This window comes from Fusarium venenatum (assembly GCF_020744135.1).
Source record: "Fusarium venenatum strain MPI-CAGE-CH-0201 chromosome Unknown EDB82scaffold_2, whole genome shotgun sequence".
Taxonomy (NCBI): domain Eukaryota; kingdom Fungi; phylum Ascomycota; class Sordariomycetes; order Hypocreales; family Nectriaceae; genus Fusarium; species Fusarium venenatum.
The window spans coordinates 1,489,446-1,517,118 of record NW_027072130.1 but is presented as its reverse complement, the minus strand read 5'-3'; the positions used below and the strand labels follow the sequence as shown (position 1 = coordinate 1,517,118).

The 27,673-nt window shown below is 47.9% G+C and overlaps 9 protein-coding genes across 9 annotated transcripts; 4 read left to right on the top strand and 5 right to left on the bottom strand.

Moving 5' to 3' along the window:
• Positions 1–100: 100 nt before the first annotated feature.
• EDB82DRAFT_523223 (uncharacterized protein) lies at positions 101–2,462 on the bottom strand (the record flags this gene model as incomplete). Its single annotated transcript, XM_025733360.2, has 4 exons — positions 101–678; positions 733–1,268; positions 1,318–1,716; positions 1,768–2,462. 4 exons carry the CDS (start codon positions 2,460–2,462, stop codon positions 101–103), a joined length of 2,208 nt encoding a protein of 735 aa, XP_025584275.2.
• Positions 2,463–6,139: 3,677 nt separating this feature from the next.
• On the top strand, positions 6,140–7,777 carry EDB82DRAFT_129251 (uncharacterized protein). The gene is made up of 2 exons (XM_025733359.2): positions 6,140–6,567; positions 6,635–7,777. The coding sequence occupies exons 1-2, from the start codon at positions 6,424–6,426 to the stop codon at positions 7,319–7,321; spliced, it is 831 nt and encodes a 276-aa protein (XP_025584274.1). The 5' UTR covers positions 6,140–6,423; the 3' UTR covers positions 7,322–7,777.
• Positions 7,778–9,037: 1,260 nt separating this feature from the next.
• EDB82DRAFT_495277 (ubiquitin carboxyl-terminal hydrolase-domain-containing protein) lies at positions 9,038–13,356 on the top strand. Its single transcript, XM_065608508.1, has 9 exons — positions 9,038–9,141; positions 9,274–9,381; positions 9,440–9,615; positions 9,672–9,798; positions 9,848–11,245; positions 11,289–11,393; positions 11,584–11,983; positions 12,034–12,247; positions 12,295–13,356. Exons 1-9 carry the CDS (start codon positions 9,121–9,123, stop codon positions 13,169–13,171), a joined length of 3,426 nt encoding a protein of 1,141 aa, XP_065464539.1. The 5' UTR covers positions 9,038–9,120; the 3' UTR covers positions 13,172–13,356.
• Positions 13,357–15,911, bottom strand: EDB82DRAFT_495275 (uncharacterized protein). The gene is made up of 2 exons (XM_065608507.1): positions 13,686–15,911; positions 13,357–13,634 (listed from the first exon to the last, which is right to left on the bottom strand). Exons 1-2 carry the CDS (start codon positions 15,711–15,713, stop codon positions 13,590–13,592), a joined length of 2,073 nt encoding a protein of 690 aa, XP_065464538.1. The 5' UTR covers positions 15,714–15,911; the 3' UTR covers positions 13,357–13,589.
• Positions 15,912–16,368: 457 nt separating this feature from the next.
• On the top strand, positions 16,369–17,430 carry EDB82DRAFT_473929 (cytochrome c/c1 heme-lyase; the record flags this gene model as incomplete). The annotated part of the gene is made up of 3 exons (XM_025733356.1): positions 16,369–16,449; positions 16,500–17,107; positions 17,163–17,430. 3 exons carry the CDS (start codon positions 16,369–16,371, stop codon positions 17,428–17,430), a joined length of 957 nt encoding a protein of 318 aa, XP_025584271.1.
• A 201-nt stretch (positions 17,431–17,631) lies between these two features.
• Positions 17,632–18,348, bottom strand: EDB82DRAFT_573861 (uncharacterized protein; the record flags this gene model as incomplete). Its single annotated transcript, XM_025733355.2, has 2 exons — positions 18,203–18,348; positions 17,632–18,149 (listed from the first exon to the last, which is right to left on the bottom strand). Exons 1-2 carry the CDS (start codon positions 18,249–18,251, stop codon positions 17,632–17,634), a joined length of 567 nt encoding a protein of 188 aa, XP_025584270.1. The 5' UTR covers positions 18,252–18,348.
• A 683-nt stretch (positions 18,349–19,031) lies between these two features.
• Positions 19,032–20,898, top strand: EDB82DRAFT_495267 (uncharacterized protein). Its single transcript, XM_025733354.2, has one exon. The coding sequence runs from the start codon at positions 19,187–19,189 to the stop codon at positions 20,840–20,842; it is 1,656 nt and encodes a 551-aa protein (XP_025584269.1). The 5' UTR covers positions 19,032–19,186; the 3' UTR covers positions 20,843–20,898.
• Positions 20,899–21,080: 182 nt separating this feature from the next.
• Positions 21,081–23,693, bottom strand: EDB82DRAFT_566097 (uncharacterized protein; the record flags this gene model as incomplete). The annotated part of the gene is made up of 3 exons (XM_065609822.1): positions 23,516–23,693; positions 23,323–23,349; positions 21,081–23,242 (listed from the first exon to the last, which is right to left on the bottom strand). Exons 1-3 carry the CDS (start codon positions 23,520–23,522, stop codon positions 21,081–21,083), a joined length of 2,196 nt encoding a protein of 731 aa, XP_065464537.1. The 5' UTR covers positions 23,523–23,693.
• A 313-nt stretch (positions 23,694–24,006) lies between these two features.
• Positions 24,007–25,791, bottom strand: EDB82DRAFT_544789 (uncharacterized protein; the record flags this gene model as incomplete). The annotated part of the gene is made up of 1 exon (XM_025733351.1): positions 24,007–25,791. The coding sequence occupies one exon, from the start codon at positions 25,789–25,791 to the stop codon at positions 24,007–24,009; it is 1,785 nt and encodes a 594-aa protein (XP_025584267.1).
• Between the last annotated feature and the right edge of the window lie 1,882 nt (positions 25,792–27,673).

The window sequence follows — 27,673 nt, the reverse complement described above, 5'->3', positions numbered from 1 at the left end:
TTGACCATAGGGGCATTAGACAACATTAACAAGTGAATTTATGCTCTTTAGACCCCTAAGCTCAGAGGTCAACTTTCTGTTCCCGAGGAGACAAGGCCGATTAAGCCATCTCCAGATATCCCAATGCCAACGATGGACCAAAAGGAATGTCATCGCCTTCGTGGGCTGTGGCCAGGTCTGCCAGATGTTGGAGTCCCTGACTCGCGGTTGCTTCCACTGAGGAAGCTGGCCGCAATTTTTCTGTGAGCTTCTCACGAACACCGTCCCATACCGTAGCGGGTTTATCTATGATGTCCTTGATCAGTTGCGTCGCTTCTTCTCGCGATCGGTCCAGCTTGATCAGTTTTGCTAGAGACATGGAAACAAGCGCCACAAAGTGGTTAACAAGCGGGCTACGCAAATAGTCGTTCGCGGAGAGAAGATTGATGAGTTCCTTGGTAGCCCACATCGTCTCTGATGGAGTAGCTCCTGGGGTAAGCAGTATTACGAGGAGCCTGCAGTGCCAGTATGCCATATGGACCATTGGGTGCGATGCGGGTTCAATATGCGCGGGCAGATCTTCTCGATAATTCTCGATGTAATCCGAGAGAATTTGAGCCGTGTTTTCCTCGGTTGTTGAGGCTCCGGGCTGCAAGGTCGAAATGGCATGCCAGAGGCGACCAAGCAACTTCGAAAGTCCTGGGAACTGGTTAGCGGTTACTTCTTGATCAAGAGGGTTTAGCTGTCACTTACGAACAAGGTAGAAACAAACCTCTCCAAGGATGTTCTCTAGGCCAGGAGGAGCTACCACGCTGCGGTCTGGTATAAGCAGCAACTTTCCTGTACCAATGGCATACCAGCGATCCATCAGAATTAACGACCACCATAGCTGTACAGACAGTGCATCATCTGAATCTGGCTCTACGAGCGACTCCATGGGAGTGTACCTCCATAGCCTTATTGAGCTGGCCAGGGCGATAGCGCGTGTCAGAAGGAAAGGTAAAATAGGCAGTGATCGCATATCGGCATCAATCACAAGCAAGAGCAAGCTTTGCCCATGAACGATGTGTGCAGCCCGTGTAGCAGTCCGTTTAGCAGTGCTCTCGTCGCTCTCCCATTCAGAGAGGAGCCAGTTGGCAAGTTTTGTGTCGCCACCAGATCCCACGACAGCGGAGAGAGCATACGCAAATGCGTTCTGAAGAGACACTGGGCATTGCGCGAGCAGTGACTGCATCCGCTCCTTCGTACTGGGTAGTATCGGATAGACAGGCTGAAAGGTGGACAAATAACTGAAAGACGATTAGCTACAGAAAACACAGCACGTCAAAATTTACTGACCTGTGTAGCATGGTTTCATCAATGTCTACATCTTCGTGAGCATCGGGCATGGAAACTTCCATAGGAGCCACAGGCGGCTTGGCAGGCGCGCTTTCGGGCTTGAGGAGGGGTGCAGGTTGTGGTACTAATGAGCTATTGTCATAGGATGCGTATGCTTCAGATGTTCCTGGGGAGGCTTGGATTCTATGCTCAGATCCCCATGGAGTCTGTCGCGAAGGTGTAGTAAATTCGTTTGTTGAGATACTAGAGAATGGTCTTTTGCGAGCAGAGTCATCGCTCTGACTCGGTCGGGGCCTATCCGTAACGAAGAGTCTGTCGATGTCGTCCTGGCTGATACCTCCATCTGATTCAAGTTTGTTCTCGATGCTGTGAATACGGTCTGCCAGCTCTTTGATGTATCTGCGATATGTTAGTTATTTAGGGTTACTATCGAGACGAAAATATACGTACCCCTTACTGGGACCTCGTTTTTGAGGTACACGGCTGAACAAACATCTGATAGAGGACCTTGCACAGCTCGAGCAGGGAGCATCGCCAGTGTCGGTCTGAGCGTCACACTTTATCTTCTTCCTCCGGCATTCATCGCATGCTCTTGAAACCTTTGACCTCTTTCTCGGAGGGATACTGTTGTCGATCGGATACTGGGGAGCCATAGGTGGCCCAACAGAGACAGACATGGCATGCGATACCATGGGGTCGCTCGTAGGAGTATCGTGAACATATGACGATGTTTGCTGTTGGTCAGGTTCAGGATGGGGCATGATATTTCGCAGATTGGGATCCTCAACATTCATGTTGGGATCCGTGGCAGGCATCATGGGTGTTCCTGCCAGACCTTGGCCCAGCTGTGCTGCCAACTGAAGTTCCTCTAGATTGGCGGGACGAGAAACGTGCTGTTGGGGAGCTTCTGTTTCCGGCTGTTGCAGTTCACTTTGATCATGCTCCTGGACTTGTACATGTTGGACTTGTTCGGGGACTTGATGTTCGGACTGTTCGTGGTGGTCATGATGCGCCGCGATACCATCGATCCTCTCTTGATGCTCTTGGGCGCCATCTCGGCCGGCAGTGTTGTAAAAAGGACCGGATTCCATGGCCTCGGCTCCTGGAGAAGGATATGTGATGTTACCATCGGTATCAGGTTCCATTTTTGTGGCCATAATTGTGTCCGTCTGAGTACACAAATAGAACTCGATTGGGACTTGCGAGGTATTAAATCGTCACTCGGGATGGCAATATGCGCCTGGTATTAGGAAAGTAGAGCAATGCTTCAATGATTCTAGTCTTGATACGCGATATATACGCGTTCCACCAAGCTGAATCCTGCGCGACGCGCAAAGATGTCACTGGACGAAGGCATTGTTAGCAGCAGTTCAACACGATGGCGACTATAGGTCAATGTGAAGCTGGCAACAAGCGCGACAACAAGATTGCGTTCGTGCTGTAAGATGGGGAAACTATGTCTTGGTCTTGACGACTTACACGACTTCTTGTTCTGGGATCTCGGAACTGAATAAATGCGACGCCTCGACGGAAGAGGAAGAACTCGGCCCCGATGACTTCAGGCACTTTGTGTGGGTGTTTTGGACAAGATCACGGAGAAGGAAGAATTTTTCGGAGGACGGGAAATGCTCGGTCTGTGATGTGCTTAGTCATTCACATACCCTAAAGCAAATATTATTGAAGGTTTGGCGACAACATGTTAGGGTTCAACACAGTTTGCAGCAAATAACCTGCTTCTGTTTCATATGCCTGAGGTTAATTCAAGTATTCAGGTGGACCACAGTTTTGTTCATTTCTAGGTGCTGTGCTTCCCCTGTGTATCTTGTGTAGTTTTATCTTAGAAAGAAATAGCTATGAAAGTACCCGAAGAGCGAAGTCAACTTGCGTACACTTTGTAGCAGCAAACAGAGCAGACAATCATCGGGGTAAGAAAAATTAACTGCTGGAAGCATAAGAGACGAAATTAGTACGTCAGTTTATATTCCTTAGACTATAGTTCTTGGAAAACTTATTTCCATACCCTGAGACTTAGAGGTCAAGTTTTCTGCTACTCACTAGACAAACTACCAACATTACCTAGACAACAACAAACTCAATCAAAAGGTATCATTAAATACATCCTTACGGAAGTACTCAGTCCGATAGGAAAACTCATACCTCTTGGCTGCAAACTGTCGTATGTGAGGCGATTACTTGGCCCATGGTATCGAGGGCAACTACCAAACAAGGGCAGATATGTCCTTACATAACATGTCAATCGCAAAACCGAAAGGGTTGGTTAAGAGACCCTAAAAAAAAGATTAAGAAGCCGGGTGTTCGTGTTGTGCATAAAGGTATGGGAGACCTAGAGAGTTAACTTGCGAGCAAACTTGGCAAACTGTAGACTTGCATATGTAGGCCAACGGCCAAGCTTCAGACTACAGGTATAGCATAAAACACTTATGATTCTATAGGTTGTTTAAGGTTTGCTGTGCCATCACTGCTGCACCACAAACCTGTCTTATTGCATGGAAATGGCACCCTCTGCTGGACCCTCGTTCTTTGTTTCCTTTATACTGTATGGTGTCCTTCCCACCTCGATCAAGAAGCAACAGAGAAAGTAGCTTTAAGGTTCAATATCTAATGTTTAATAACAAGAATCTAAAGGTAAAATATCCCTGACACCTGAAAGTTAGGGGTCGAACTGCCTATCTTTGTCTAGCGTATCTGGCATCATGTCGATATGCGCCAGAACCGCGAGATGTCGACTGGTTTGATTGGGAAATAGCTTCAATGACAGAAATAGTAAAAATGGTCGGTTCTGCAGATCAACTGAAACATTGACAGGGGACTGGATGCTCAGATGGCATCCCTCCCACTTACAACAACCGGCAGAAGACGTGTAATTTCCCGCCTATGAATTCACGGAAGATGCAATGATGTTAATCTTCAGAAGTTAGTGCCCGCATGTCTGTCACGAGTAGAGTATTGATAGTAGAAATCCGAAATGTTTGTCATCCAAGTCTCAGCCCTATCGACAATTGAGTTTGTCAGACAGAGGGAGAAATCATTCATGTTGGTTACGGCGTATAGCGCGGTTAACCGGAGCTCTAAAACGAGGCGGAAGCATGGGCTTGTTGAGGCTTGATCAAGATTTTCTTAATGTCCTGTGCGCATGGTTGGTGATGCTTAGTACTACTATGATCGAATGAACTTCTTGATCCAGGGCCATGGCGTATCATCGCGAATTCTATTGTACTCGGACTGACCGGGTATTTCATCGCTTCCCCAGGTTCAGATTCCTTTGTCCAAGAACAAGGACAAAGTTCTACCTGATCAATCTCTTTTGACCGTACAAGTAATCCGAATTTTGTTGATCACTTATGCACCAAATCATCCCTGTCCCTGTTAAGCTGCAGGTGTAAATTAATTACTGTAAGGATGTTTCTGGGGGAGGAATGCAAGCACTAGAACTGGCTAACATGAGGGACGAGACCTAGGCATTGGCCAGGTACTATCTTCGCCCTTGATACTCTCTGTTTCTATGGAGAGTTACTGCCAGGCTTTCTAAATTGTTCTCCTCGGGTTTCTAGACCCTGTTATCCACTCGGCAGAACCGGGACGTTGAGGCTGTCTCAGCGATCCCTGACAGCCGCCGCCTCCGCGAATGGATACATGTTTCCCGCAGCGGAGGCTAGCGGGTAATGAATAACCTAGCGTACCTGGTCTCTTCAGCAGCCTCTGGGTGAAAGGAAATACATGTGTACCGACCAACTAGTCCAGGTATGTATTCATGCTTGCTTCTTTCTGTTGGTTCGAGTCTAAAGAGGCGACAGTACGAGCCAATGGGATAATACAAAACCATCTGACAACTTGTTAGAAAAATGACAACTGAGTTTAGAGTGTATGGCTGGTGTGTTACATGTGTTTTACTTTTGATCCTTCGACCGTTGTCATATTTGACAAGCAAGAAAACCGGACGACAGTTTTTATTAGACCGCGAGCATTTTAATTGCCAACGAATGAAATCGCTTAGTAGCTGGCATCAAAAGTCCACTTACACGAGCCATCTGTAATTCTACAAGCTGACAAGATCGTTAAACCAAAAAATTGGTCCGAGTGAGAGGCCGGAGGCGTTGAAAACATGGAGACTTAGTTGTTGAACCAGGCCTGCTGGGGTAAGGACAGGCGAGTGGGTATCGTCAGCTCAGCCAGTGTCCATGAATGGTATCAGGGCGCTGGAAACAGAATTGGATGTGGTTGCAACGGGAGCGGCAGTCATAGCGACCTACACAAGGGGAAATATACCCCTGAAAAGGAACGGGAATGATCACCTACCTAATTTCGCTGGTGATTCTAGAAGCTAGGAATCTTGGTCACTCAAATGCAAGTGTTGGAACCAAGCAATGCAAACAGTTCGATGAATCCCAAGATTCCTTCCATTCATGTTTATCTCTCAATTAGCTCGTCCTTTAGTTACCTTCTAGGCTTCTAGGCTTCTTTAAAGCCCCGTCTTTTATTTGTCCTATGCTTAAGACTGTTAAAAACGGCCCTAACTCTCCCTATATCCGCGCCCATAAAAAAAGGACCCATAGTGCCTCACTGACCTGCCGAGCGAACGTACAGGAGGTTGCACTCCAGTAAAGGTACTACGTAGTATGTCAGGTATCCTTGTCATTTGTCTCACGAACCAGCGAGCTTATTAGTCGATTCGGCGAGTTATCAACACGGCAAAAGTCCCCTTACCCTGCCTTGTCTGTTTCTAAGGTTTGCATCGCATCCACTCTCTCTTTTCTCTTGTCTCAGGGTCTTTCTCTTGCTTTTGCTTTTATTTCCATCCTTCCTCTTCTCTTCAAGCTTTCATCCCTTTCTCCATTCCCTGTTGAAACGCCCTCGTCAGCAACACTGTTATGGCATCATCGACTGCTTGTCTCCTGCCTTAAGGGAAGGGCCGCTCTCACACACTTTCAACATTGGGTTTCTCAACTTCTTTCTTACTCACATCACACGGCGTTTATTATAGTTTCAATGACGCTTGCGAAATAACCTTTTCTGTTGTATTACAACCGCCGATCTACGTTGGAGTCCTTCCCACAACGACTAAACGCTTAATTTCTTCATCCCACCATGTTGTTGAGTATGGATGTTATGAAGGTGCGAGACTGGACATATCTCGAAGATCCTCCACAAGACATTGGCCCAGCTCGACATCTTCTCGAGGTTTACAGCAAAATCCCATACCATGATTTGGACGGCCACATACGTCGAGTTGTAAGTTCACAAATTCCGCTTGCTATGTTGTTCCTTGCACAGAACTGACATGACCTTCTGCGTTCAGCGAGAGAAGGCTTGGTGCGTCTCACAGTACCCTTGCGTTGGACGATGGAAATTCCTATACATCCCAGACCCCAAGGATCCTCGCTATCAACAGGCCCTTTTCCGCCTCAACGTCGCTGGCTCTAGGGATGTCCTTCTTGATCTCGGATGTGGCGTCGGGCAAGTGATCCGACAATTCCGTGCGGATGGGGTTGACGGCGCTCAACTCATCGGTACTGATCTGCAGTCCAAATTTATCGACATTGGTTATGATCTTTTCCAGGATCGACACCAACTAGGCGCTTCTTTTGTTACCGGCGATATGCTGGATCCCGAAGACAAGGAAATGGCTTCTTTACGCGGCAAGATCACCATGGTCCATGCAGGTAGCTTCTTTCATCTATTCAACTGGATTCAACAGCTTTATATCGGCAAACGCGTTGTCGAATTTCTTAAGCCAGGTACCAGAAACGCAATGATCTACGGCCGCCAAGTCGGCACCAATCATCCAGGACCAACCTCGACCAGCACTCGATCCTCTTATTTGCACGACCAAGCGAGCTTCCAAAGACTTTGGAACGAAATTGGCGATTTGACCAAGACGCGATGGCAGGTCCAAGTCGAACCCACAGGAGAGGCTGTATCCAAAGTGCCTGGCTTCAGCAGTCATACATTCCCAGTCAACTTCACTGTTTACCAGGTATCATGAGACATGAGCGAGGCGCATCATGGCCCGCCTCATTTCTCCATATTACTGGGCAATTTGACCCTATTGCGAAGCTTGTATCCAGCCAAGCGACTTTTCTACTTTGGGTTGGTCAACGTATCCCCAAATTAGCGCCAGTGCGTTTGGCATCATAACGACTCAGATTCACCACCAATATCACAAAATAGTGAGAAACAACTATTGGAATTTCTTGGTCTTGCCCGCACTTATCCCTCCATTCCTTCTAGACTCGGCGGCTCACCAAGAGTGCCCGCAGGGTTACTGATGAAGCTTATTTTAGCTGGAACTAGAAAGGGGGCAACTGCCTAGCCTTCACCGATAAGCATCGGCCCTCAGGCTGTCTACTTTAACAACTAAATATTGATCGACATGGCCTTCGCCTTGTGGGACCACGACTTTTCGACCTGCGGATATAACTCCACAAGCTTCTTGACACTCAAGAGTCGCTTACGTAGGAGCTCCTAATACTGGCTGGGCGCGCCAAAAACAAACTACCTATAACTGACGGTTCATTCGAGAGCCGGTACTACCCGAAGAAATGATCTTGCCTACACTGGGTAAATTATTCGAATGATTGATGAGACACGATGATATTGGCGGTGCTGGGTAACGCGCGGTGTTCGTGATGGTGAGCTAGTTTGACTCATGCTAGTCCTTTTTTATTGGGCGTTCAACGATTTGGTAGCCATACATGGATTAAAGTAAGAGAAGGCAAAATATAGACTGGTTCGGTTTGGTATGATTACCTACTGTTAGATTAATAATTGCATGATTGGCACTTTTGCCTCTATTCACTTTATTTTATTCGGGTCGTGTATCGTTTCTTGGCTTACAAGTCATCTATTTATACCAGCCATTTACACATGAGGTCTAAGACTTTAAGGCCCGTGTACTCTAGCTGCGTGGATGGTAGGAGTATCCAGGTTGTTGGATTGTACGCCGTAGTCTTATAACTGTACTTTTAATTGACGGGGTATATTTGTTCCCAGCTTGACACGCATCGGGAAATTTATCGTGAAGAGCATAAGGGACAAAATTAGTAGGCTAGCTTATGCTACTTTATCTCAACTTCTTAGGCTTTTTATTCTTATACCCTAAAGCTTAGAAATTAACTTTTGTGAAACCCACTGGATGGGGCATGAAGTGACGAGTCCTTTTAAAGATGCTATGCCATCAATATCAAGGGTAGGTTTATGTTCAATTAACCTTGCCAGATGATTTTAATACCCCCCAACCCTAACTTCTATACCTTAGAATTTAGACAACTTAGTAGACTTTGCCTCTATAAACATTCCCCCACAAGTAGGTTAGTAGAACAACCAGCAATTGTTCGCTCACAGCAATAATTCATTTTATAAGACATAGTTTCCATAGGTAGCTGAGCCCTCAATATACTCAATATTCTCAACTGCAAGTTTGAACCTTATGGAGACTCGTCATAGCGCTGTGATTTACATCTGAATGTTGTGATCCACTGAGGATCTGGCATATAATTCATTGAGGATCTTATGTTGTAATCCACTGGTGCACTGAAGATTGTGATTCACTGAAGATTGTGATTCACTGAAGATCTAAAGGGAAGGAAGGACGGTACCTAGGTAGGCATAAACGCGTTAACTTCGCGCGCCGGATGAACATCGGTTATAGGAAGCTTACTGCCCCTCTATTGAGCTTGGGAGCTTAGTGGTCTTGGGATCCCACTTCCGTCACCAGCATCTATCTCTATCGTTAGCACCTTTGTAAAGCTATGCGCCTACAAAGAATGCCCATATTTTGCTACAATGGATGCCGATTGGGATGAGGTATGTTATCTGTGAAATACCCTAGCTACTGTATATTCAAGTCGACGAAACAACAAACCCCCGAATACATCCCCTAACATCTCTCTGGACCTATTATTTATGCGCATACTTACTTACACGCCTTCGTTACAGGTCACCCGGATACCCTTTCCGCCTCCGGGTGTGCACGCGATGCCGACGCCTGTAACTACTATGACATTCGACACTGTTCAGGAACTCCTTTGGACAGGCAACGATTATGTATGGGAAATTTGAAGCCTGAGCGTTGTGACTGGGCTCTTGCTAATGGAAATACCAGGGTCGAGTTACATCCTTCTACGGCCCCGAACTCCAGCGGTACACATCATTCAAAGCGCACACCTCCGCCGAAGGTCCGGTCCGCCAGATACTCGTCAATGAAAAGGGTGTCGTAGCCTTGGGATCTCAGGATCTTCACATGGCCATACGAAGGGGGTTGTATGTATGGCATATCAAGTAGGAGAAACCCCTGACACAGATACGAAAGGACTCCCAGTACTAACCATAGACAGACATGATGATATGAAAGATTTACGATGTATGAGTTTTACATCAAAGGGAACGGCAGAAATCGTTGCCGCTGGCTGGCAAGATACGATGCTTGTTGTTGACCTCACTAAGGGTAATGTAGTCAAACAAGTGAGCAGCGTGGTTCTGAATGTTGGAAACCTTTCCTAACGAACACTAGGTACCTACTGAACACCAGTACACCATGATGAAGCGTGGACGCCTCATATGCGCAGCTACCAGAAACGGCACTGTCAATCTCTTGGACCCAGTCACTCTTGCGGTTGTCAAGTCATGGAACGCCCATTCCGCCTTGATCAACGACATGGACGCGCAGCACGATTTCATTGTCACTTGTGGGTTTTCACTTAGGCCGGGCCAGGGTTACATGCTCGATCCCTTCCTCAACGTGTTTGACCTAAAGAAAATGTCATCTATGCCCCCTATTCCCTTCCCAGCAGGTGCTGCCTTTGTGCGAATGCACCCGAGAATGCTTACCACTAGTATCGTGATATCTCAGAGCGGTCAAATCCATATCGTGGATCTTATGAATATCAATACTAGTAACGTCCGACAGGCCAACACCCTCGCCTTAATAGGCATGTTTGAGATTGCACCTTCTGGTGATGCCATGGCGTTGACGGATTCTGAGAGCAATATTCACCTGTGGGGATCACCATCAAAGCTTCGTTTCGTGGAATATCCACAACCTGTCGAGTTTGCAACCCCACAAGAGCCTGTGCCTAATATCGAATGGACAGATGAGACTCCTTTGAACACAATTGGCATGCCCTATTACCGCGAGGTTTTAGCCTCTGCTTGGCCAGCTATACCCTGCGATGTCGGGGCACCCCCCGTCAAATTCGACGCACAGTTTATGTCAGGACTCAAAGCCACCGAGTTCGGACTCTATGGGCGCAACACCAGGGGATTACGGAGGAACCAGGTCGAGAACACGCGCAACGTGCACAAGTCGGGTAGCTCTGGGCTCAAGCCCCCCAAGTTCCTCAGCGAGAAGGCTCGCGAGCTTGCCTCTAGCAACTTTGCGGACTCCGATGATAGAATCGATGAGCTGCTTGGTAAACTTGCTGCTATGGAGGTTGAAAGCAAAAAATCCGAAGTGCCCCTTATGTACCGGACTGTCGAGATTAAATATAGTCGATTTGGAGTGGAGGACTTCGACTTTGGATTTTTCAACAAAACTCGTTACTCCGGCCTTGAGACACACATTTCTAATTCGTACGCCAACTCTCTCTTGCAGATCATGCATTTCACTCCTGTCATCCGAAACTTTGCTCTTCAGCACGCTGCTACCTCTTGCGTAAGCGAGATTTGCCTGCTTTGCGAGCTTGGATTTCTATTTGATATGCTTCAGAAGGCTGAAGGCTCGATTTGCCAAGCAACGAACCTGCTCAAGACGCTTAGTAGCCATCCTCAAGCGGGCCCGCTTGGCCTCCTCGAAGAAGACCCCCATGGGTCATCTCTTAATGTGATGCTTCAGGGGCTTACTCGCTTTCTTTTGGACAAAATCGTACACGACGGCAAGGCCATCAAGCCAACTTCGCCTGATATAGACCAGGTTTGTGAAACCCTTCAGACTTGGACGCGACTAACATAACTAGGTGCTGGCTACCTCCGCAACAACTCTCATCAAGTGCATTAATTGCAGAAGCGAGTATACTCGCCCGGGTTCAACTTATGTGAACGACTTGCTTTACACTTCTGCTGTAAGTATGACGATCTAGTGGGTAGCAGAAAAATTGGCCTCCTAAGTCTTAGGTTACAAAAATAAGTTGTTTAAGAACTATGGTCTAAGGAGCATAAAATGACCTACTACTTTCGTCTCTTATGCTTCAAGCGGCCAATTCTTCTTCTGACGATCCACCTAATGAACCAAAAGTTAACGCAACCAAACAGGCTGGGAACCGAGGTGCCAAGTTACCATGCATTACATTCTCTCAAGTTTTAAAGAACAGTATCGAAAGGGAGACAACTTCTAAGGGATGGTGTAGTCGATGTCAACGGTACCAGACTATCGCCACCAAGAAGGGTATCCACAGCATACCTGAAGTGCTTATGCTAAACACAGCCATAACGAACCAAGAACAACGGGCACTTTGGTCAACCCCAGGGTGGCTGCCTGAGGAAATTGGAATCATTGTGGATAGAGAACAAATGTTCTGCTATGAGGGTGAAGATTTGAAACTCCATCTCCAGCGAGGCATGCACAAGATAAAAGTGTACTCATTGACTGGCATGGCCATTAATATTGAGAGTGGGCAGTCACAGAAATCACATCTTGTGTCAATGGTCAATGGTAGGTTTGAGACCCCATTAATGCCGTCCTATGACTGACGAAAAGTATAGTGGCACACGTGGAACCAGAACCACAGGAAGAAAGCCGATGGCATTTGTTCAACGACTTTTTGGTGAGATCTGTTAGCACAGAGGAGGCACTCACTTTCAACACATCTTGGAAGGTTCCCTCGGTTGTTGCATACCAGGTGAAGGACAAGATCAACAAAATTGACACAGAATGGAAGAAGAACATTGACACCTCCATCCTATACCAGGACTTCAAGTATGTGCCGACCCGTTGTTGCGCTTTATTTTACTGACATTGTTTAGTCTGAACGCAGATCCCGCAACAAAGACGTACCGGGTGCTCAACCCTGATGATGAAGTCCCTGGCCCAGATACAATCATCGCGCTCGACACCGAGTTCGTTTCTGTGCGACAACCTGAGATCGAGATGAACTCGGATGGTGAAAGGGAGATAATCCGTCCTACTGTACACGCACTTGCTCGGGTATCTATCATCCGCGGCAAAGGTGAAGATGAGGGCGTGCCATTTATTGACGACTACATCAACATCAGAGAACCGATCATGGATTACTTGACATCCTGGTCGGGAATCACCGAGCAAGATCTAGATCCTCGAGTTTCGAAGCACAGCCTCCTGTCACTGAAGATGGTATACAAGAAGATGTGGATTCTTCTCAACCTTGGATGCAAATTTTTAGGTCACGGACTTAGTCAAGATTTCCGAGTTATCAACATACACATTCCCAAGTCCCAGGTCATTGATACGGGCCAATTATTCTTCCTCAAGTCTCGACTACGAAAGCTATCACTGGCCTTTTTGGCATGGTATCTTCTTAAAGAAGATATCCAATTGGAGACGCACGACTCTATCGAAGATTCCCGGACAGCTCTCAAGTTGTATAAGAAGTATCTCGAGTTCGAAGATGCCGGAATCCTCGATCCGATGTTGCAGGATATATACCGAGTGGGTAGGGAGGTAAATTTCAAGCCACCCCGGAAGGATAACCAGCAGGTGCCAAGGCCGGATACGCCGCCGCCTCCTTTACCGGGCGCTGATGGCTCGGTGGAGCCAGTCACGCCGGTCAGACATACCAACTATTTGGCACAGACACCCGGTTCTGCATTCGGAGGCGGAGGCGGTTGCTGGACACCAGGAAAGGGATCGCCACTACCATCGTAGGTCATAGAAGGTAGGAGGGGTCCTAACAAGGTTTTAGAAGACGACGACAACGATGAAGACTACTACACAGCGGAAGAGTACAATAGCTCGGATGAAGACTACGAAACGGCTGAAGAATAGCTGTATGTATGTATCCTTACACTATTACACTAAGAGCATAGCGGTCTTTATGAAAATAGCCTATAAGTCTTGTCTAAGTCGCCTAAACTGACCTAATAATTTCGTCCCTTATGCTTCTCTTTATAGTCCGAAATGAGTTGAGCGTATGTGTATGTGTGTAAGGCAAGGGGATTTGTACGTCTAAACCTCTTTTTCAACTCCGAGGCACGCCTCTTGTAATCCAAAACAACCACCCTATCCGTGCGCCAGTGATGCTGTGAGCTCCAGATATTCTGATCTAATACAGAGTTCTACACTATTATATATTCGGAGAAAGTTGATCGTACTTAACACATCGCTCGACCTGATTGACATTAGTATTTGGGTGACACAAAGGGTTACTTCCAGGACTCACATCTTCAATACTGGCCTGCATGAAACGCCTGGCTTCTAGACCTAGCCACACAACCAACATGGAAAAGTCTCCGTGCTTGGCCATACTTGTTCCACTCTGAGCGCTAAGTTGTCGAAGAATTGGTAGCGAGCTGCTGAGTAAATCGACATCAGGGTTCAGGCTGCGACCGATACCCTCGAGAAGGAGGATGCTGATAACCACGTTGACGAAGTCGCCTTCGAGGCGGACATGGTGGTTTCGAACCATGCTGAGTACTTCTTGCAGGATGTCGCCAATCTTGAGGTTACCGAGGGCTAAAGTACGGCTTTTGACACTGAGAACGAGATGTTGCATCTTGAGAGCAAAAACCTCCTTGTCTAGCACAGCATCTGGCTGGCGACAGCGCTCACACATAAGATGGCCAGCCTTGTAACCGTCAAACTCAGCAACAGCGCGGAAAAGGGCGAGGAAGTTTTCGCGATTCACAGCGTTGAGTTCGGTCACTAATCCTGTATCGATAAAGATAAGCTGAGGGCGGAATCCCTCGGCATCAATTTTGGCCAGCTCCTCCTGCCATGCCTTTGTATCCTTGCGATGCCGGTATGGTCGAAGTCGCTCGAGCACTTGCTCAGTGACATCTTCTGCCTCATCAGGATGGGCCTTGGTCATTGTCTTTCGTAGACGTAGGTCTGGGTGGGCTGATTGGTAGAATCGTACCATGATATTGCCAGGATGTAAATCTGCGTGAACAAAGTTGTCGAGCAGCAGCATACGGAGGAAAGCGTCGAGGCCCTCATCAGCGATATCGTGTTGGAAGACACCGCCACCGTTCTCCATAAAGTCTGCTAATGGGATACCCTGGGCGTATTCCTCGATCAGAACGTTACGGGTTGTGTATTCTGTGTAGGGATATGGGAACCAAGCAGTGGACCGGTCCTTAAAGTTATTTCGGAAAGTCGCCAGGTTTGCGGCCTCTATACGGAGATCAAGCTGAAGCTTCATCATCTCTCCAAACTGAGTTACCTCATCTGGTAATGAAAGCCACTCGATAGTCGGGATAAGATTGAGGAGCGAGGCAAAAAATCCCATGATTCGAAGGTCTCTTCTGACTGTTCTCTCTACACGGGGATGCAGCACCTTGATTGCAACGTACGATGACGGTATCCTCTGTGGCGAACTCTTCAGGACGGTGTCAACGTTGCGCTTCACATTTTGGGCCAAAGGATACGAATCGTGTAGGTCGGCTTCCTCAGGTTTAGCTAAACCAGGTTTTAATTTGGCCTTGTAAACCTGCGCAATGGCACCGACGCCGAGGGGTTTCTGGTGGAACTCTTCGAAGATCTCCTCAAAGGGGAGACCACCAAAAGCAGCTTCAACAGTCACGCGCGTAGCATGGAGTGAATGAGCTGGCGCGTTTGAGTGAAGTTTAGACATAATCTCACACATTTCCGTGGGGAAGATGTCGGTTCGTGAAGCAGCCCATTGCCCAAGCTTGATAAAGGCTGGGCCAGCTAGCTCCATCTCATTGACCAGAAAGCCATACCACCAGAGTGTCCCTGATCGCTCATTGTCTCTATCAGGTTGTCGGCTTCCAAAGTAAATGGCAGGAGTCGTGATAATGACGGGTACGAAGATAACGACAAGCTGTAGAAAACGAAATCCTGTGCAGACAGGTTCGATAATCAGAAGATCGATCAAGTATTTGATACGCTCTCCCACTCGCGTGAGGCCTCGAGAATCAGCTCGAACGCCCTTTCTCACTTCAGCTCGTGACGCTTCGAGCATGCGTTTTTCTCCGGTTTCTTGATCATTGCCATTTTCTTGTTGCGACAATTCGACAAAAGCAGCTGTTCCTAGTGCCGCCGCACCACCTGATGCATGCAATGCTATTCTTTTCCTTGTAGGTGAAGACCATTTTGTAAATCGAGGATGGCGTGAGCTTTGTGAAGCGAATCGACGGCTAAGGATCGAGATGTTGGGCCTGACATTCGGACATGTTCGGAGGCCCGGATGCACGAAAAAGCGGCCTATGAAAGGGCCAGCTCTCATCGCGACGGAGGAAGTGTCTTGTTGAAGAATTGAATAGGCGCGAACACTCTCATATTCGAGAGGAGGTTAGAGAGGATCGCATTCGAGGATTGAGAAGAGAGTAGGTAGTTTGAAGGTATTAAAGAGCGACAAATACTTTTGCATGTGCTAACATTAATGATGCAACGACTTGGTTACAGGGATGCCCGCTATCCCCTGGTACGAGCTAAGGAATAGTGTTAGTGACGTCGAGCTTCTAAATGCAAAAAAGTGACGTATAAAGTACGCATTCATTATCATTGGCTTATCGATTAACTCTTCAAGACTTTTAATTCTTTCTCGGGAACAACTCGGAAAGGCACGTGCGACGCTGACAAAAAGCAGCAACATTTCTTGCTGGAGAACGGGACTTGCAAGGAAAGTGGGAAGCACTTGGCGCGGTTTGCCCCGGTCTTGCCTCTTTTGCTAACTCAAATTTTTTGATAGGCGATAATAATAAAGCATCCATTTTTGGGAATTTCTTGCTCATCCATTTCCCCATTCTCCAATTCTTTGATCTTGTCATCATCGCCAACGACATTTTCGATTTTTCCAAATATTGCGCTTTTGAGGCCAATACCTTTTCTCTCTTGGACTCTCTATCAAACGATATAACAATACTTCATAACTATTAACAATGGGTTGGTTTTGGGCAGACGAAGCTCCCGCTGTTGCGGTTCCTGCTGGTCATCCAGCGACTACCAACAAGGCTCCTCCAGTGCGCTCACATTCTTGAGATTTTTTGTTAATATACTAACCATTCTACAGCCCGGTTGTCCTATGCACCAAAAGTCGGCCGACGCTTTGAATCCTACTGCCAAACCCAAGCCTGCCCAGATCCCGTCTACTTCAGGATGCCCTGTCCCTCACAGTGCCCGAAACGAGGAGCAGCCCAAGTCTCTGATCTCCCAGCTCAACCCTCTCAACTACATGTTCCCCGATCTCTCCCAGAAGCCTGCGCCTAACCAGGAATTCGCTTTGCCGACTAGCCGAGATGAGTCAACCATTCCCAAGGGCTCTGGTGATGGCAACTGGGAGTACCCTTCACCTCAGCAAATGTACAATGCGCTCCTGCGCAAGGGTTACACTGATACCGATATTACTGCCGTCGAGGGCATGGTTTCGGTGCACAACTTCCTGAATGAGGGCGCATGGCAGGAAATTCTTGGTTGGGAGCAACGATTTGCGCGGGGTCTCTACAAGGGCTGGCAAATCTGCAAGAGAGGCGAAGGCCATGTTCCAGAGGAGCTGAACAAGCACTGGGATGGCGTTGATACTGAGCCAAGCCTTATTCGATTCCAGGGTCGGCCTAAGGAGCTCACTCCCAAGGCTTATATGATGCAGGTCTTGGGCTGGGTTTACCCCTCCAAGTATGGGTAAGTTTTCGTTATTTCTATTATACATGCGATTTCTTGACTAACTTGTTTCCAGCACCGAGCCCCCTTTCGACCGACACGACTGGTACGTCGGACGAGAGGTCAACGGACAGAAGAAGGAGATTCGATACATCATCGACTACTACTCTGGCGAGCCTGAGGCTGACGGCGAGCCTGTTTTCTTCCTCGACGTGCGTCCCGCTGCTACTCCTTTGGGCTCGGCTGAGCGTATTATCCGCTGGAGTACCGATACTTGGTGGAAGGCCATTGGGGGTGACAGGCACGAGCAGGACCCTCAGCCTTGGTTCCGGGGCTCTTCGTAAAATCATTTCTTTGGCGCTTGGGTCATGATGAATGCCGGTGTTTTTGGGGATGTTTCTAGCGTATTTCATTCTCCTCTCTAATTGTTGTGATGGGATGTATTTTTATAACGATTGGCTATGTGGGAGTCACTTGTACAAACATTGGGTTGGATGAAAATTAGGACCATTTGTATTATTATACTGCATGTGTTGGCATGGCACTTAGTTCAAGTTAACAGCCAATTCGTTCACTTGGTCAATGAGAGCCTGGTCTTCTCCGGCTGCATTCTTGACAACCTTTCCGAGCTGATGATCCACGGTCATGCCAGGGATGTCAGACACAGCGCCCTGTGCCTGCTGAATTCGCGCAATCTGGAATTGCAAGAAGAACTTGGGCACCTTGATAGCAAGGTTTCCTCCAGCCGCCCTGATACCCGCCTCGGTAGCAAGGTAAACATTCAGCTCGTTCTGAAACTTGTTGACATCGTTATCCGCCAGCGGTGATGAAGTCGCGAATTGTTCGAGAGCAAAGGCCAGAGGGGATTGACCTGATTCGGCAAAGTTAATTGAGGAAAAGGTCACGCCGTTGGAGTTCACGTCAGGAACGCCGTCAATGGTTGTTCGCGAAGTGTCGCAGGTGACAGCAGAGGCCAGACCTGCGGCCCCGGAAGAGACCTCTTCAGGCAAGGCTTCGGAGCCAACGATGAAGCAGGGGTTCTGTCTCTTGGCCAAGTGAGGCGCTACAATAATGAGTTAGTATCATGATAATGTTTCTGTTAGGATAAGTTCATACCAGCGAGAGCAGATCCGGCGAAGAAGACGATGAGAGTAGGCCAATGCATTTTGAATGACAGTTTTTGATATGGTAAGAGTGAGAAATGAATAAAATAGAATTAATGAATAAAAGATCCTCCAGGGATTGAAACGAATTGAAGAGATACAGACAAAGTGCGACGAATCTAATGAATCTTGGTCGAATAAACAGGAACTATCCGCCTTTTATACACTGAGACTATATGTGCCCATTGTTAAGCAAAACAAGCCAAGGCATAAAGTTGAATCGAGCATGATACCGAACTATAGAACCAAGTATTAAGTTTCCATCCCAATATCTTAGTACATCCGACAGGACCTGTATCATGGCTGTTGTCGTTAAGACTGTCTGCGACACTATTCGTCCCAAACAGTACAAGCCAAGAGTTTCAAGGATCCCTGGTTTGTCGCAATACTACACACGAATTATCAACACCACAATCTAGAACATTTCTTATGGACAATAGGGTTACATCATCCGTACTCCAATTCCTATTTAAGCTTGTCGCCGAGACTGTCTAATAGCCGCTTCAGTCTTTTGGTATACTTTCCAGATTGGGTAATGGGATCTGTAACAGAACGAGTTGACATCTCAGCGGTATCTGAGACGTCTTAGTCAACCTGTCAACACAGTTTCATGAGCCATTGCTAATGAAATCTAAAACTTGAATGGGTTTCCTGTAATGAGAAAGTCCAATAATATTTCTTATCTGATTTCATAAACATTGTACATCAATTAATATCACATCTTGAAGATCCAATCGCCCGGATCAACGTCGCTCCATTCAGCCAATCAGAGATTGCGCTTCCTCACCAACGCTAAAAGGGTCCCTGGAACTTTTTTTCTAGGCAAATCGTAAAGCAAAAAGTAAAAGCTCGTCCCTTTTTTCTTTGAAAGTCCATTTCAGAACGACGCTTTCTGCGTCGCACAACCTCAAACTATACCAGCGATCTCCGCTTCGCAATGTCCGCTGAAGCTGAAGCTGCTTCAAGCGACTACGTCCGACTTCACATTACCCCTCTCGATCCCGACCTTATCAAAGTCGTCCTGTCAGCGTCTGTAGCTCCCAAGGCGCGAAACATTTCTTATCACACAATCGACACTTTTCCCGAGCGCCGCTACGGTTACGTCGAACTACCCACCATGGAGGCTGATAAATTAAAGAAGAAGCTCAATGGCGCTACGCTCAAGGGCACCAAGGTCAAGATTGAAAAGGCCCGGCCAGAGAAAAAGATTGAGCCTACTGCCGAGCTTGACAAGGCAGATGAGGAGCAGGAGAAGAAGCACAAGAAGATAAAGGAGTCAAAAGAGGAGAAGAGAAAACGAAAGCGTAATCCCGAAATTCTCGAGGGTGTTGCTCTGACAGATCGCAAAGTTAAGAGAGGCTGGACAGAGCCCGCCGACCAAAGAAGGAAAAAGAGCAAGCTAGATAAAGAAAAGGAAAAGGACGGAAAGTACACAGAAAAGAAGAAGCGCCTAAAGTCAAAGCACACAGAGGGAGATGAATGTCTGCTCAAGACAAAGGTTCCTCCTAATCTCATGTCCACCCTCACCGAGGACGACCAGCCCCGGAAGCGCAAGAAGAAGGGCAAGGATCGCGAAGTGGTGGTTCACGAATTCGAAAAGACGACAAAGTTTCCGAGCTTCTTGAAGAACTCTGCCGACGGCGAAGCCAGCAAGACAACTGAGTACGTTGAGGGTAAGGGCTGGGTGGACGAGGAGGGTAACGTGGTTGAGACTGTTAAGGAGAAGAAGAAGGTCGGTGAGCCTACGCCCAAGAAGAAAAAGGCCAAGAAGGCTACGCCTCCTCCAGAGTCAGACGATGAAACTAGCGACAGTGGTACTAGTAGCAGCGGGTCGTCTTCAGACGAGGATGAGGATGAGAGCGAGGACGAAATGGAGGTCGATGCCAAAGTAGAGAAGAAGGAAGAAAAGACCACCAAGGAAACACCCCAAAAAGATGACGAGTCCTCTTCCGACGAGTCCTCCGACGAAGTATCCCCCGAACAACCCCAACAAGCAACGCCTCTCTCAGCCATCAAAGCCGACGACAGCAGACCCCCCTCCCGCGATCTCACAATCAAGATACCCCCTCCTCTGACCCCCTCTACCAACATCCATCCCCTGGAAGCTCTGTACAAGCGTTCCAATCCCGACCAAAGCGCCACCGAGACGCCAGTTAAGAAAGAAGCCGAGCCATTCAGCTTTTTCAGCGGTGGAGACGACGATGATGATATCGAGAACGAAGAGGACCAAGACCCCGCCAACCAAACAATCGCAACACCCGGCCCCATGACTCCCTTTTCTCGTCAGGACTTTGAATGGCGCGGCGTTAGAAGCGCTGCTCCTACGCCTGACACGGCGCATCCCTCGCGCATGCGCAACTTCTGGCCTGAGGATGAGGAGGAGGGTGATGAAGATGCTGATATGGCGGAGCATGGGTACGATGAGGAAGAAGGAGAAAAGGGTGCTTCTGGTCCGCAGAGCTCGAGTGATTTCCAGGCTTGGTTCTGGGATAACAGACGTGATCTCAACAGATCGTGGATGAAGCGTCGCAAGACGGCGGCCAAGGAGAAGAGGCACAAGGAGAACAAGGCCAGAGCCAGCAAGGCAATGTAGAAGAACATTTAGACATGTTATAAGAGGCATTAATAAGACATAATGATGCATATGCGTTGATACTTTATGATTTTTGGATTCCACCTGTCTCTGGATGAGTTCGTCAATAATACGAAGTAGTTACGCATTTCGACTAGACTTATACGTTGGCCAAGAACTCATTCTTTCTATCGGCTGAGGTTTCTAGGTATTCATGCTCTAATTGCGTTTTCCATCATCTCCCTCTCCACTGATCATGTCACTTGGGAGAAAGATCTCGAGATGAACAATCGTTGACGCATCTGTGTGGTTCGTCATCCTCCGAACATACCCCCTCCTCATATGAGGCGACGTTGAGCTTACTCCCTGTTGCGGTCTTGTGTACTCTTGAGCTATCCGATATGGACGGCTCTGGAGTTCTTCCTCTTCCTGTACTGTTCCCTGAACGCACGACACCGCTCTCTTCAAAAGCATCATCTTCGGTCGTTGTACTCCCATTTGGCCTCCGAAAATGACTTTTGTGGAAAAGCCTGTGGCTACCGTGCTTGATCTTGTTCATAAGACCAGGACGTGATTGGCAATCATCCGGAGTCTCTTCTTCAATATCAGTTATCAGCGTGCTGCGGCGTCTTTGAGTATCGGCGTCTAGGGAAGCGCTTAGTCTTCTCTCTGCTGCAAGAGGAGTTGGCAAGTATTTGTTCTTGGATTTAGGATTGAAAGGGTTTGAATCGAAGAGCGAACTGCCCTTTGTCGAGGACGTTGGACATATCGGGGGGTGCTCATTGGAAGGCGAGGATACTGGTTCATGAAGGCCACTACGGGCATCAACACCATGATAGTACAAAGTAGAAGGTGCCGGCTTGTTCAAGTCTCCGCCATCCATAAATTGTCTAGGCCAGTCGTTGGTCAGGTCGCGGGAAAAGAGCCTCGGAAATGAGGTGATGACAGTGCCATCGCTGACTCTCAATTGCTGTTCAAAGCTTTTGTTACACATGATGTCCGCGAGAATTTCAGCTGTACTCTTTGGTGTAGTATAATGTTGTAGTGTAGGATCACCTTTGGTTGCCTTGGGATGACTTTGTTGTCGATCATCTGGACACGAACGAGAGCCCCCATGAGTGGGTGAGCAACAGTCGGACACAGTTCGGCCATGTGTTCGCGAATCTAGATCATGGCTTTCAGGATAAGCCCGAGCCCAAACGATCTCAGCAACACTCCGACGTGTGATGACTGTCGTCGTTGTATCAGATTCCGCACCACGCGTTTTAGTGTGAACTTGCATGTCTGATGCGTTGATATTCGTATAAGAGGTATTCGGCAGGTTTATGGTCGTTGCTGGATCTACTGCTGTAGGTGTAGGTACCAGGATGGTATTCGAGTCTCCGTCCAACTTTGGTAACGGTCGACCCTCAGAAGATTCTGTTGTAGTTATTCTTTCAGGTCGGTCGATTTGTCCATTCTTGAACACTTCGCCCAGAACAATACTGACGACATCACGGATATCCTTGTCGGCAATGAGATACAGTCCTTTCGCTTCTGGAACGTCTCGCCCTTTGCCGTTGATGACACGCAGGTGTTCCCTCAAGTGTCGGATCTTCTGAAGTCGATCACTCACTTTCCTGGCAATGCTTTGAGTTGCCTCATCGCCAGCATACAAGAGCTCGTTCGCATCCATTACTGCTTCGTGGGAATCTGAGCTGTCTGAACCAATGACCACTGCAGGAACGCGAGACGAGTCGACCCTCCACAATGTCTCTTGGCTTGCGTGTCTGGGCTCACCTTGATCTTTCTCCGACGCCTCAATACAATACGCTCGCCGTCCTGGCTCTGGCAATATGGGCTTGAAGGGAACTTTCTCGATCTTGTAGCCTTCTTGTGTATCAGCATCTTGATACATATAATATGCAGAGCCAGCTGACCGGGGGTCGAAGATGTAGTAAGCTGGATACCCTGACTCTGAGGCTGTTTCAAGATCCTCCAAAGCACCATCAGGATCAGCGTCTGGCTCCGGCCGAGGTGTATCACCACCGGCAGTGGCAGCCTGAGAATCACCCGTAATGCCTTTCAGCTTGTTGTATACTGATCCCAGCTTGTAGAGTCGAGCGTACGGTATTGATTGTAGGCGGTGTCTTGTCAAGGGCTGCGGTACTTGTTCTTGAGCGCCAATCAAGTCTATGCCTGCCTCGAGAAAATGTGCGTTTGGTGTTGTTCCACCCGAACTGCTAGAATTAGTACTATCGGAGTGGTCATCCGGTTTGAGAGCTTCGTTGCCCAAGTTTCTCCAGTCTTCCGTAGCTTCTTCTTGACAACCGCCATCCGAATGCGCGGAACCGGTACAGGAGTGAATTGAGGCCGTGTCGTCTTGTGAACACTGCGTGATCTCTGCTGTAAACACTCTTGAGGGTTCTGGATATTCTTCCGCTTCATTGTTCTTCTAAAACATAGCCTTCTCATCTCCAAGGCTCATGAGCGTCGAATGGGGGGCGTTGATGGATGAGGACTCGATTTGTCCTTGGTCTTCCGCTCGTCTGTCGTATTCATTATCGTCGTTACAAGTATCAAGAGCGTGGGAAGTGTTGCTATTCGTCGAGCTTCCGGCATCACAGGATGCGGAATACAGAACGAGGTCTGGTTGTGAGTCAGAGGTAGGGAAGAGATTTGGGATTCTAGGAAGGCATCGTGCATCGTCATAACCCTCCATGCTGTCGAGAGAAGGATACGTTTAAGATAAGTCGGATTATAAAAGAGACAGTAGGTAGGCAATGCGACGCAGGTTGAGCAACTAGAGCATACGATAGGTAGGATAAGTAAAACGTATCAACAAGATTGTGTTGTAATTGTTGAGTAGGGAAGGGGGTTGAAGAAAAGTTCAGGTCGAAAGACGGGTGGGGTGCGGCTATCTTGGCAGGTTGGTCTTTCCAATACTCAAACTACCTTGGTTCAACTTCCACAGAAGGAAAGAGCTCAGCCTCAGGGTGTCAAAAACGTTAGCCTCTACAATTATCTGCAACATGAATTATGTAAACATGTTTTGATTAAATGACGCTCTAAAGTGACGTCTTCGACTCATACCTTTCTATACCTATGTGCTAGTTGCGCACATTCTTATTTCTTTGATGCACCATGCGCCCCTTTCCCTTAAGTTACAAAGATGTATCCGTATCCGTATCCATACAAGCAGGCTTCTAATCTGTGCTGGCACTTAACTCCGCGGACTTATCCCACAGGTTCCTGAGCAGGGCAGTCGTCCCATCTTCTTCTTCGCCACCGACAAGGCTTGATCCGCTTAGTCGATCCGTCAACCTACCATCGTCGTCATTGCCATCGTAACTCGATCCTGCACCATTGGTGCGAACCGAGGTAGCTCGCTTAGGTGTGACGGGCCGCCGAGCATCGGGCATGCTAACATTGCGAGTGTGCTGGCGCATCATAAGATCTCCGGATCGCTTGCCGTTTGTAGTGGCCGAGTAAGGTCGTGGAATGCGCAATGACTTTTCTATACCAGGGAGATGATTGAGACGTTCGAGTGAACGCGAGACAGGGTTTTGATATCGTCGAACGACGAGATATTCCATACCTGTGCGTTCCAAAAGTTTACCGACACGAGGATCTCGACTGTTACCGCCATCATAGCCAGGGCCGCCAACACCAATAAGTGGCGTATGGCCGACTACACCCCCAACACCACTGCCTGCTTGCCCGGGTTCAATAACAGAGCTGGCTCGTTGTAAGTTGAGCTTCTGTTGTGTCCGTGATGTCTGGGCAGTGGGTGGTGCTGTGCGTCGCGCTGTCTTGGGCGCAAGAGCACTATCGTCGGTTTCCTCCTTTGGCGCGCTGGTGGGTGGCTCTCGACGCTCTTCGCGATCGCCTTTCAAGCTGGTAACGGAGCGAGCCTTGTGAGGAGTTTCATCGTACCGCGGAAAGTCCCCTCGACGCGGTCGGTAAAATGATCCATCACTAGTCAATCCTGAACCAACAGCCTCTACAAACCGAGATGTTAACTCGTCCGTATTGCTTCCCGCAACAAGAGTACCCGACCCAGGGGTTTCGGCAGAAGCTGGAGCAAAGTGCCGAGGGGAGATCTGCGCTAGGTCGGCGCTCATCTGGGGCGGAGCTCCGTGAGAGGGAGTGCGCTTGAGGATGCGGGATGTGAGATACTCCTTGCGATGCGCCGTCTCCCTTTCTGGACTAGTTGAGTTTTGCTGCTCTGGTTCTTCTTGTTCCCGCTCGGCCTGCTTGTAGGCAGCGGCGTCGTTGGGTGTTACCGGTCTTGAGCGGTCGTCGGGGTGGACAGAGTGATTGCTGCTATTGAGGGACCCCTTGCGGGAGAGGTAGGGTGAGTTAGAACCGCTGGCATCGACCCATTCGTCCTCCTCGTTGCCCAAATCAAAATGCACCTGCGACTTGCCGCCAGAGGTTTGAGGCTGGTAGACAATTGTAGTACTGGATGCGCGCTTGAGCTCCGCAGATTGGGTTCTCTTGCCAATTTCCGTATGTGAGCGATTGCGCTTGAGCTTGGAGTGGGATGGGCTCTTGACGATCTTTGGTTGCGGGGAATTCTTGACCAGCTTCGTTTGTGACGCGCTTTTAACGAGATTGCCCGAGGATGAGTCGCGCGAAGATAGCTTGGCGTCGCTGGCAGCTCGTCGATGCGAATTGGTGGCTGCGGCTGCGGCGTTTCTTTGAAGGAGCTGCTGCTGCTCGATCTGATCGGGGGTATCGGTATGACGACGGCTGAGCTTTGGTTGTTTAGGTGCAGTCTTGGAACCAGGACCTCGGGCGTGATGCAAGTGACCAACAGTGTGCTGTCGCTGGTGATGACGAACGTGTCGACGAGGTTGTTGATGTTGGTGTTGGCTGTGTACGCCGCTGCTCTCGCTCTGTGAATCGCTCTCCTGATGGTTGAGCGGAGGTCGTTTTGATTGGCCGCCCGTGGACGATGCGCTGTCCGCATCTTTGGTGTGAGGCATGGCTGGCTGTACCTGTCGAATTGGGATGTGGAGGGGGAGGTAGGAAGGGAGGTATAATACAGCAAGTAAGTGGTAAAGGTTGCGCACAAATTTCTCTCGGTAAAGAATTGATCAAGATCGTTTCGAGGAGTAAAGAATTGCGAGTTTCGCGACGGTGATCCTTTTTTCCCCTTTGTTGGCTTATTTTTTGCGATTACAGTGTCAAGTTATGTTCCTCCTGGCCGGACCGACGATCCGAGCATATGCTATCATGAGCACTGGGTAAGGTTGAATCGCGAACAGGGTAAGATATTGAAAAGAAGAAAGGTTGTACGAAATTAATTAAAGGAAAGTCGTGCGTGTCGTGTCGAGTCGTGTTGTATGCAAATATGCAGCCGTCGAATCGCGAATGGTGGTAGTTCCGTTCTCGTAACCGAATATGGAGCTCCCTTTAAGTGTAGGTAGGGCTCCTCCCTTTCAGTGATGTCAATGTTAACGGATCGGCCAAGTAAAGAATTGGCGAGGACAGGTGTGTGGAGGGGCGGAGTTTATCTCCGACGATCACTCTGGAGTCTTGAATCTGGGGATAATATGATATGAGGAATTAAAAAGGGAGAATAACAGAAAAAAGGAGGAGAGAAAAGACGTTTGTACGCGAAGAGGGAGAATCCAACTTTTTTGACGACGTAAGGTCTAGGCGAGTAATTCTAGACCAGACCAACACAGACCAAGTAAAAAGGGCAAGGAAAACCCCAGACGAAACGAAGGGGAACAAACAAATGGCGGAGATTGAAACTAGGAACTAACTAGTGTTGCCGAGAGGAGACGAGCCAAGTGCCGGGACAAGCTTGTTCTTGTATGAGAATCAAATGAAATGAAGTCTTTTCGTAATAGAGACGACTGAGATTCGTTGGTCTTGGAGGGGGTGAAAGTTTAAGTTGTTTATGACTCTGACAACAGTGCAGACCAGAGAGAGCACTAAGAGAGACGGCAGTTTATTACAGTGACGATGTTCCGTAAGAGAAAAAAGAAGTCAAGTTGAGTTGGAGCTAGTGAACGAGCGAGATAACATTTAGGTAGCAGCAGTAGAACAAGGTCCATGGGGATCGTACAGTGACGAGAATCAGACTAGCGAGTGGACTTGTTAAGAGTGTGATGAGCGAGATCAACAGAAGATAACTACTACTTCTAGCGCAGGAGATAAATGACAAGTTATTTCAAAAGTAAAGAGCCGCAATCGGAACTCTCTCTCTTTGGTAATCCGAAGAAGAAAAAAGACAACTTACGAAGCCTCGCATTCTGTCTTGTGGAACTTTATCACAGAATAAATCGAGTCCCCCAATAGAAACTAAGAAAATGTGAGATTGGGCAAACTCACGAATGCGTCACTTGTAATACATATTGCATTAGTTGGAATTGCTAGTTGCATAGTAAATGGGGTTTGATCCAGCTTGTCTTGGCTTTTCGACTTTTAGCTTTTGGCTTTTGTGTATGAAATCTCATCCCGGGCCGACTGTAGGCGTTGAAGTGCAAGTGAAAGTTTGGAGGTGAGATGAGGACATTGTTGGTCAACACGGAGTCTTTGACAAAACATCAATCTTGTCAATGTTGCTGCGTGTCGTCGGGTCGTGCCAAATTCAAGGTTATAATAAAAGTTTCTGTCATGTGATTCTATTATTGTTCAACTGCATGCATCTTGGTATAACATTCTCCAACCTTACCAAAGCTGACCAGATTCATTGAATCAGAGTTATCTCCTAACACAAGAGTTTCCTGGAGGAACATAACAATAAAAACAGTTAATACGCTAGTAATATAAATATAATAACAGTTATAACAACTTTGAGTTGCTCAACACTTTCTTTACAACCTTCCAGAAGCTTTCTTGGTGACAAGGATAATC

Bases quoted from the DNA above. Each gene is read 5' to 3' on its own strand.
- EDB82DRAFT_495277 (XM_065608508.1), top strand. From the start codon at position 9,121: ATGGATGCCGATTGGGATGAG. The intron at 9,616-9,671 runs GTAGGAGAAACC...AACCATAGACAG, and splicing joins TTGTATGTATGGCATATCAA to ACATGATGATATGAAAGATT. The intron at 9,799-9,847 runs GTGAGCAGCGTG...AACGAACACTAG, and splicing joins AGGGTAATGTAGTCAAACAA to GTACCTACTGAACACCAGTA.
- EDB82DRAFT_495267 (XM_025733354.2), top strand. From the start codon at position 19,187: ATGTCCGCTGAAGCTGAAGCTGCTTCAAGCGACTACGTCCGACTTCAC.
- EDB82DRAFT_495275 (XM_065608507.1), bottom strand. From the start codon at position 15,713: ATGAGAGCTGGCCCTTTCATAGGCCGCTTTTTCGTGCATCCGGGCCTC. The intron at 13,635-13,685 runs GTGAGTCCTGGA...AATGTCAATCAG, and splicing joins TGCAGGCCAGTATTGAAGAT to GTCGAGCGATGTGTTAAGTA.
- EDB82DRAFT_129251 (XM_025733359.2), top strand. From the start codon at position 6,424: ATGTTGTTGAGTATGGATGTTATGAAGGTGCGAGACTGGACATATCTC. The intron at 6,568-6,634 runs GTAAGTTCACAA...TTCTGCGTTCAG, and splicing joins ACGGCCACATACGTCGAGTT to CGAGAGAAGGCTTGGTGCGT.